General features: G+C 34.7%; 1 protein-coding gene across 2 annotated transcripts in view; it reads left to right on the top strand.

The window, feature by feature from the left end:
* The first annotated feature begins 3,066 nt into the window (after positions 1–3,066).
* Positions 3,067–10,574, top strand: part of LOC107087089 (aryl hydrocarbon receptor nuclear translocator-like protein 2) — a 26,508-nt gene continuing 19,000 nt past the window's right edge. For both annotated transcript variants that reach the window (XM_015378458.1, XM_015378457.1), the window contains exon 1: positions 3,067–3,262. In XM_015378458.1, coding sequence (XP_015233944.1) covers positions 3,220–3,262 — 43 coding nt within the window. In that variant the 5' untranslated portion in view covers positions 3,067–3,219. The remainder of the gene's footprint in view (positions 3,263–10,574) is intronic.

Genomic DNA, 10,574 nt, shown 5'->3' with positions numbered 1-10,574 from the left:
TATATATATATATATATATATATATATATTTTTTTTTTTTTTTTTTTTTTTGGGTTTTAAGGGCTGGTTGTAAATATAGGAACAGTAAAAGGACTGATTTGTTCTGATAATGCAGAAAGCATTTGTCAGTGGGTTTTTCCACATTACTTGCATACAAGCAGTTTCAAGCTGCTTTATTTATGACATGAGCATATCAATTATAAAGTTAATTATTTATCAGTCGTTGACCCATAAGTAGTAGCTCAATTAATCACTCCTAACATCAATACCTTATAACAGAAAAAGGCATAATGGCTTAGTTTCTGTGTTTCTTGGTCATTGATGGTTTGCTGAATTGCGTGGAAACGCCACACTTTCTCCACAGACGCTTTATAAATGGGTTAATGAGTCTGCCGCCACGTGACCCTCCAGTTATATAATATATAGGTCAGCACGTTTCCCGCTGGCACGTGCAGCCTTCTTTCTTATGTAAAGTCTCGTGCAAAGGTCTCGAATAACACTATGTAGGTGAGCATCATAGATCGTTTATCTTAGGAGAGATGTATCACTCCTTTAGTATTTTCCCAATCCGTTGTCCTACAAATTTCCCCGTATTGAATGTTTTCACAAAAACACACAATAATAATCGACTTTTAATGTGTCTACTTTTATTTGAATCAATTTAGAGTTGTAATGTGTTGATTATTCATGTTTAGTATTGGCTTATTTGCTTTATTTGACCAGGCATAACATAAAAAGCAAACTGATTAAAAATATTCACATACATTGCGTCATTTTTTCTTGTAGATTCAGTGCTGCTTCAAGATAATTATTTTAGCTCAAAATATGTTTTATCTCTTATAAATAAATTTTCTCATCGCTCACATGTAGTCCAAAAAAATCAACGACAGCATAAAAAAATTTGAAGGGATATAATTAACACAAGATTAAACAAGGACCACAGTTGAGTGTGTATATTGTTCAACTCATATATACATATATATATATATATATATATATATATATATATATATATATATATATATATATATATATATATATATATTATATATGTGTGTTTTTATTAAATAGCAACAAAATCACATATTCATGTTCTATCTTATGATTGACTTTTGTAAATTTAAGAGTAGAATGAGGAGCTTTCATTTCTTTGTATCATTAAAAGGTGTCAGAACAAAGAAGGCTCCAGTTCTTTAGCACCTGCAGAGAAAAATATCTGGTATTAGAAAAAAAAGGACAGAGTGAGACCTCGCTTCACACATCTTTTTTTGAGAGGAAACCGAGGAAGCTCGCGGCAACGTCAGCTCGGTGACGAGCTCGGGGCTCTGATTGAGGTCACCAAAACGTGAACGGTGGGGAGGATGGCAAGCCATTTTATCATAAATTCGGTTGTACCGCCTTTACATTCAAGATATCTCAAATTGTTTTATGACTAGACGTTTTAACAATTTAAGATATCTCTAATTATATTTTGACTAGTCAAAATACCTATTCGAGATATCTCTAATTGCATTCTGACTAGTCGAAATGACGTCAGATTTACCATTAACTTGTATGGAGACTTCAATTTAAGATATGTAGAATGAATCACTGACTATCTGAAATGCACATTTCAGATATCTACAATTAAATTACGACTACTCATAAAGTAATTTTGAAGAATTTTGACTTGTCAAAAGGTAATTTAATATCTTGAATTATTATTCTTCCTAATCAGAATGTTAATAGATAAATAATAATAATAAATAAATAAATAGCTAAAAAAAATGTAGACCTGTAAATATACAGTCATACGTTTATTATTTAATATTACTATTTTTTAAATGTATTTATAACTATTTTCAAGGCTGCACTTTAAAAAATGAAATTGTCTAGAGCTGTTTTAAACACAATTTATTTTTGTATACACTTGTGTATATAAAATGACAAAATAATAAATAAATCTTTCTAAGATATCTTAAATTAGTCAAAAATAGTCAAAATGTGGTTTTGTCTAGTCCAGGGGCCGAGCTAGATGGGGGGCCAGGGGTGGCCACCCCTACCATTTATCTCCCTCTAATACAGATGGTGGCAACAGTAATACTCTCAAGTGGAATATTCAAAACATTTTACTTTTTTAAATATTAACAATTACATGACAACAAAAACACACTGTGGTTAATTATACACATCAATGTAGTAACATTAAAGATAAGTACAGAATTAAAGCAGAAATAGATTTTGTGTTTTATGGGGTAGAGAAAAAGTCATCTAGGAGTCTTCAGCGAAATCATAGATAAATAACTATTTTAATAAAAACGTATTAAATAATCAATTGATGTAGATAATAGTACTTGTAAATATCAATTTTATGCAGAATGATTACTGTTAAAAGTAGGTAAATAATGACAATGGAAAAGATCGCCCAAGATTAGCCCCAAACCTAAACCTGAAAGAGTTTTATCCACTATAGCACGGATGTTTGAATATATTCACCTATTTTTTTTTTGTTTTTAGCAAAAGCTGTGGGAAAGTATATTTTGTCTTTATTTTGAAATTATGGATGTTTTGCTCTTTAATTTTCCTGTTGAACCATAAAGTTTTGGTGGCTATCTGGTTATTCCCTGGCCACCCTTATAAAAACTTTCTGGCAACGCCTCAAAATGTATTTTAAGATATATGGAATGTAATTAAATATTGTCAGACGAAACTGAATTTATGTTAAACGGCTTGCCATAGTTTCTTTCCTTCACTCCGTTGCGGGTGACCCGACACTACTCGGCATGAATCAAAAATGATTTCACCGGCTCTGACGTGCCTGTTTCCTCTCAGACTATTTAAACCCCAATGCAGCGAGAATATAGAGGTGTTCCCAGAGATTATAAATAATCCGGCGTTCCCTATAAAAAGAATCTTTATGAATGAACCTGAGGAGCAGAGTGAACTCTATCCTTCATCCTTGCCCTCTATAGAAAAAGGGTGTTCCTCTCACGCGACACATCACTCACGTTTCTCCCCCCCTCCACACACCGCCTTCTTTGTAAAGAAAAAAATAGCAACGCGAGAAGGAGGAGGGTGAGGGGGGGATAAAGAAAAAAAAATGAAGTCAATTATACAACACCCCGACTATCTGTAGCTCCCTCCTTCCCAGCGCCTCCTCTATGCTTTAAACTCCAACAGCTGGTGGCTCCACATGCGCGGCGGCGCTCCGTAGCCTCTCACCGCTTCCAGCCCGCAGGCATGTCGGCCGGGGGCTCCGGCGGCACCCCGGACAACCCGGCAGGTAAGCTCTCACACCCAGACCTTTTATTATTTATACATTCATCCTCTTTTTTTCTGCATTTTTTGCCCTCATACACAACAATTGTCTTATATTTTCCTTAAATGTTGCTTTATATATATTTAAATACACGTTTTAACATTTAATATACATCCCGATAATCTGCATATAATGTATAGATTAAGTTAACCACTTTAAACTAACAGGTTTTGCCATTTTTGTCCTGTTTAATTAGTCGCGAGCCCCAACATCGTTTTATTTAACGTCCGCGAGACGTGCGCGTCTCCGCCAAGCACGCGCGTGGACCGGATTTACTGCTTTTATCTCTATTCCGCTCTGATGAAGCATTTTCCCCCCGAAAATCTCCGCCATATTCAATACGCGTTAACCGTCAGAAATAATCATAAAACAAACAAACTGCCCTGACAGGAGCTTAGCAACCCCACAGTCACGTGTTTTCACGAGGCGATATTTCCCGTTTAACCGTGCAGGGCTTCCTTAATGAAAAGTGGGTCAGTGGATCAGTAGAGCAGCGATGCCTCGGTTGCCCAGCAGGGGGAGACAGACGGTGGGGAGAGCAGCTGGATCAGGATGCTGGAATGTCAGGCACGAAAAGACTTCCTCACGAAACAGCCAGGGCACGAAGGAATGCTGGAGGAAAATGTGCAGAAAATATGTGATGTTATAAACTAATAAATCAGTATCATTTTTGATTATATGTAGCAATGAGCTGAAACATACTTCTACCATATTTTTTCCCACACTTAAACAGAGGTGGATATCAACTAGTTTAATTTACTCACTTAAATTTAGTTCAATTAACCCTTTATAGGGCACTCAGTGAAAGACTTTAAATATATAACTTTCAAACAAAGAGCAAATAACTAAAATCTAAGTAAGTAAATTTTTCGTAAAATAAGTTTATATTTTCTTAAATTGAGTAGGTAAGTGAGACACTTTGCCAATGGAACCAGAATAATTACATTTAAAATAAGGGAAAAATACATTCTCCTATTTCAAGTGCATAATGCCAAATAATCTGAATTTAAGGATAAAAATGCTCCTTATTTACCTACTCAAATTAAGGGTAAATACACTTATTTTAAGACATTTTCACTACTTTTAAGATCATTTTTCTAATGTGTTATTGGAATCCAGGACTATACTATATTACTTTTGTAACATTGAAAAATATGGATATTTTGATGGCAAAAATTAATGTAAATGTAATAAAAAGAAACGCCAACTTGCCTGAATATATTAAGAAAAATAAGTGCTTCTATAAGAAATGAATGAAAACCCTCTGAGAGTGAAAGAAACACATTTTTTTAAGATACAACATAACCTTAGAGGCTTATTAACCTTTTAACTTTTCAAGTGGCTTTTTATCTTTTTTTTTTTATTGACTTAACTTTTTTTTCAACTTAATTTACAGTAGGTAATAAATCATTCAAGGGCTCATCTATTTGGTCAAATGCCAAAATGAGATGTACAGCCATGTAGCGGTATCTTTGCTGAATGGCTAGATATAGATCTTGTGCTTCTAGACCTCAGTGACGGACGGGGGGGACTCCATTTGTAAGGGGGATGCAAGTGATCAATAACTGTAATTTGCCCTGTAAAGTGTTAAATAAAAAGAATAAAAATACTTCCTGAGTAGTACTTTTTAATTCTACTTGAGTGGAAGTATGATAAAGTATAACTACTGTTACTTGAATAAAATGTCTGGCTGCTTCATCCACTGTTTGAAAGAGTAGAAATAAACAGACCCCAGATTTTGCATATCAGTTAATAATCTGTTCAATTTTACATCATTTTGTGAAATATTAAATAAGTTTAGTCTTAATTGAGTAAAAGTATGATGAAGTAGTGCTACTCTTTCTTAAGTAGAATTTTTTCATTACTTACCAGCCCCTGTATTTAATTATTTATATCTTTAAATATATTTCTGAGTGGGTGAACAAATTCAAAATACTTCTGTTTATTTCAGGCTTGAGAATAAAAATGATCATACTATGCAAAGTTCAGCTTTATTAATCAAATCACCATTCTCATATGCTGATGGTTAAAACACGGCATGGCAAAAGTTTTCACTGGAGTTAGTTTGTGCAAGCAGAAATGGAATAATGATGCTGCCGTTATCACCAGTAATAGACTAAATGATGACCTAAAATAAGGCTTGAACAAAGAAAAAATTCTGTCATTTCGTTAACGACTTTAACCCAGCCTTTCCTTTCCATTGGCTGTCTCAGTTCTCGCATGCATTAATAGTTCTTCAAAGAATAGCGCAAACACTTTATACATTTTATAACCTGAAAATAACAGAATACTGTTATTAAACTTCAGTTTTAAATTAGTAAGAGGCTGTGAAACTTGCTTTCCTTTAAAAAACAAACATGAAAAAAAGCTAAATTTCAGAATAGAACTCTACAGCCATCTCTTTTCTCTAAGATTGACTATATAATGTAATTAATAGGAAAATTTATTCTTCTTAAACCCTACCTATTTAAAAGATTTTTTTCGATAGACCAATATAACCTATATATAACAGTAGAGGTGCATATTGGCATGGGTGTTGCAATATGATACACGTGACGATACTTAGGTCACGACACGATATTATCACTTTATTGCGATATTGAATGTATAGATAAAAAAACAAACCTCTGTATATGTTCATCAGATGATATTGATCGCTTAGTTATTTTGGCATCCACGTTGTTTGGGGTTTGAGTCAGGCTACCAGGGGTTGACGTTAAGGATTTTTACCACTTGCCCTTTGGGCAAGTGGCTTTCACATTTCATTTGCCCATATCAATGAAATATTTTTGTTTTTTAAATGTTTTTTTGTAATTCAGTAAGTCTCCAGGTTCCTGGTGTGCATATGCATGCGTCAGATATTGAACTCAAGTCTACATTACCGTGTTAACATGCTTTTCAATCCTTCCTGCACATTCTTTTCAAACTAAACTTTGCTTTAAACTGTTGTGTGCTTGGAAAAATCTAAATTTTAATGTTAAAAACCTAAGAAAAACTTTACAGGTTAAAAACTTACACTACTACTACTCACCAATTTAACATGTTTAGCTCTATAACATTTGAATGCACCACTCCAATGTCTAAGAGAAAAAAATGTAATGAACATTTTTTAATGTATGACCACTGTACAGAAGACTGCCATATGATAGAAATATTTACACTGTGCACATACAGTTATTATTATTTTCCTAATCCCTGACTGATCATTTTTAATCTAGGGTGTATTATAGTATAGATTAAATTCATCATCCAGCTGCTGCTCTGCAGAATTCTCTCCCCAAGGAGAGAAAAATTGCGCCATCTAGCGGAAAATCACACGGCTTTTTCAAATCACGCGAGAATGTGTACAAAACACATTCTCGGCAATGCTTGTGGGTCGTTTTCAGCGAATGTCAGTGATTTTAAAGTCATTTTGAGTGATAAATAATTTTTTTTTTTGCGATCATTGCACTTGCCTGGTGGGCGAATACTAATACCGGATATTTCATAGGATGATATTTGTATCGATTTAAAATAGCAATACCAGGATATTTCATTGGACGGTATGTCCAAATACAGCTGAATGGATCTGAAATATAAAACACATTTAAAGGCAAATATCTATTCCATTGTCTTTATATCACTCTTAAACTTCCAGCCACTAAATGGCAGTGTACCTCCCAAAAGCCAAGTACTTAGCCACAGCAGAGAAACAAGAAGGTTTTACAGAGTCATATCAATGAGTAAGCATAGAGGAACAAATACAAAAACCCTCAAACATGTGCTGTGCTGTGTAGCAGGATTGCTAATTTATGTGGGAAGGAAAGCTAACGCTGCACACTAGCCTAGATTAACAACAGTGAGGCATGGTGGTGGCAGCATCATTCATCCAGACAGGGAAGCTGGTCAGAGCTGTTAGGAAATGAAAGACGTTCTAAAGGAAGGGTGGGCTTAAATTACAGTCTATAGATGTGTGAAACTGCCAAAGATGCTTTCAGAAGGCTTGTAGGGGGTATTGCTGTGAGAGGTGGAAAGCTTTGACACAGGATGTATTAATGCTCACAGTGCAAGTATTTAAAGATCCATGAAAGTATATAACATTAAATCGTTTCTCTATATCACTGAAATTAATGAGTGGATTTTCCCAAACCTTTCAGTGTGTGATTATTTCTTGATGTAAGAGTAATTTATGCGAAGGATTTGAACTCAGCATTGACCAAAACATGTTTAAGGTGGAGTAGTTACAAATCTCTGTAACAAAGCTCAGCTAAGATTAGATATGACTTCTGAACACAATCATTTCCAAATATTCTCACAGCTTGGAGGAAAAGGGCTTTTAAGATAAATTACTTTATTCTATATATCAATGAAAAATTATCATTTGAAAGGCTGGTAGCTCATGATGGATGAAAAATATATATCATTGCCGCTACGGAGTGGTATTTGTTCCACTATTTTTGCAAGCAAAGAAGATATTTTGTAAATTGAAATTTGAAGAAAATTCAATCCAGATATGTAACTTTGAAAAACATTTGAATCAAAAAAGGGTTTAGAGAGAAACTTTGCTGGTTTTGCTGCAAAAGTTTTTACTCTGAATTTATTTTACTGATTTTATATTTTACGTTCTTTATTTATTTTTCAATTTACTAGTTTTATAAATTGCTTTCTTTTCAAGTTGCGTTTTATGGAAGCGGGTTTTTATGGAGTGAGGAGAGAAGATACGTTACTATTGGGCTGCATGGATGTTAGCAACATTTTTATTTGTCAAGAGCGAGTGTTTGTTTTTGCTTTGAAGTGAAGGGAGTGTGATTTGTAAAACAAAATTTGAAAAACAGGAATTTCAAGAAAAAAATAAAAATACAAAAATCAAGACAATAAAATTTGAAAATATAAAATCTGACAGTTTACTATCAGAGCCTTTTTTAAGTTAAAAAACATTTTCAAAGTTTCTTTTCTCGATTGCAGTGTTTTTTTTAATTTTATTTACAAAACATGTTTTTTTTTTGTTTTTTTTTTTTTGCTTGCAACAATAATGGAACAAAATTCACTCCATATTCTGGAAGCTGAAGACAGTGTCACTGAACCTAAATTAAGTTTTTCTGTGCAATAATCTGGGCCAAACTGGAAACCATTTAACTGCCTTGATTGTTAAGTAACTTTATTTATTTTTTTGTGAATTTTCCCAAATAAGAGAATCTGATAAAAGAATAAAAAATAAAAAAAATAAACAGTTGTTGAGAAGCCTAGACTTTTTTTTTTTAAATCGTTTGATTCTTGGCATCAAAAGTAGGTTACTACACTCACTGTGCTTTCAGTGCATCATGTGAATACAAATCAGGTCGTTCATTGTCAACGACACATTCTCTGTAGTTATTCAAGTGGAACTAAAGAGAAAATCGTGCTTTCACCTCATCCTGCTCTTCCCACCATCATGGGTGGCTGCCAGCTCCTGCTGGCTCTTACTAACCCAGTGCTGAACGCATATGTTCGCTGTAAGCATTTCCATTTAACATTTCCTGCATTACACCAAAATGGGAGAGAAAAAAACAACAAATTTGGTTCAGATTTCATTTATTTAAACTGCTGCTCTAAGAAATGTAATTAAATGAAGAAGAAAAAGCAGTGCTTTGGATAAATTATATTATTTATTACATTAAGCTGAGAAAAATGTAGGGAATACTTTAAATGAGGCACTCATTTAGTTCCTATGGGTCAGTAATGGTCACCATAGAAAGAGCTCCTCACCTGGGTTTTTTAAAACGTTTTCATAAATGGATGCCACAATCAGAGGCATCCTCCTTTTTCTTAGAAGTAGGTCAGCATTCCAGCGGTTATATAAGGATTAGGTAAAATGAAACAGCCCAAATAGCATTTACTCTCACGTGCCATTTAAAGGACCGGGAGTTTGACGACAGAATGAAGCCGTTTCATCCCATTTTGCCTGGAAACAGATGACTCCAAAGCAAAATGGATTTAAGGTTTGCGCGAGTAGGTGAGATGGGAATGTGACTGGAAACTGAAGGAGGTAAAACGCTAAGCCGCAAGCTTTGGCGGTCAACTTTTTAAATATGTCTGGTGAAAATAAGTATGTAAGTTTGTTTTTTGGAAATATGCAAGAAATAGAGCAGAAGTATAGGGTTACATCTTTAAATCCCTGCATTTCGGTATTCCTACCACCCCCATTTCCACAGATGGATTAAACCCAGCCCATGGGCTTTATCCGGGTCTACAGAGCTTAAAGAAATAATGGGTCATTCTCAGGATAAGATTCAACCTGTGCAGTTAAACTAGTTGTGACATTTTTTTGGTCCTCAAACAATTCTTTTTGTGATTTCACATGAATAATGGAGCAATGGGTCAGAGAGCCTTGGTTGGATTTTATAACAAGAGGGGAACATTTACATTCTCTGGAGTAGTTAATCATGTTTTTCTGTTGGCAGTTGCCAAGAAAATGGTGTTAATCAGACTGTATTGTGTCAAATGTAAAGTTTTTATGGTAGGTTACATCTGTTCAGGAGTTTGGCTTGACACTTTAATTCTAATATAATAAACCCTTTATGCTGCCACATAGTGATACATCTAAAGGTCCTGTATTGGAGTTTCATCCTAGTAAGACAGCCTATGAGAAAAGCTGCAAAACTCACTGATTAAAACCTCAAACTGTCACATTGGGCTTCCTAGGAAGATCTCTAACCCCACAATTCTCCCTGGGTGCTGCAAGCTGTTCACTGTTCCCTAAGGAATGGGTTAAGCAAAGGACACATTTTATTGTAATGTACGACTACATTAAAAAATTAGAGTGATTATTTTACCTACTATTCAAAACGTATGTATTTGGATCAGGCCCAGTTCCAACATGACCGCGCACAAGTGTCCTATAGAAAACCTTTAGATTATATACGGAATGAGAAAAATGACTGTTAGCCAGAACCTGTTATTCAACATTAGTATCTGACATTAAAAGTGCATTTCGGAAATAGACAAAGTTTCCCACACATGAAGACCTTCTTACCAAAAGGACGTGTCGAGCATCATTATATTAAACCCACTTTAGGCATTTCAGGGACTTTTCCCTGAATTTTTGCACAAGCACACTTTATAGATCCCTCCCTGTTGCTAATTGATGTAACGCAACTGAACTGGACCATGCGAGACACAACCGAACCACGCTAAATCTAGTTGAACTATAGTGCTAGGCACGGTTCAGTTGTGGCTTGGTTCTCTGACAAAAATTACCCCATTTACACTACCCTTGAAAAACCGATCCATGCCGAGACCGGTCCGAGCTTGGATCTTA

Source organism: Cyprinodon variegatus, unplaced genomic scaffold (assembly GCF_000732505.1).
Source record: "Cyprinodon variegatus isolate N-32 unplaced genomic scaffold, C_variegatus-1.0 Scaffold172, whole genome shotgun sequence".
In the NCBI taxonomy this organism is placed as follows: Eukaryota; Metazoa; Chordata; class Actinopteri; order Cyprinodontiformes; family Cyprinodontidae; genus Cyprinodon; species Cyprinodon variegatus.
The sequence above is the reverse complement of the archived record's forward strand: the minus strand, read 5'-3'. Positions and strand labels throughout refer to the sequence as shown.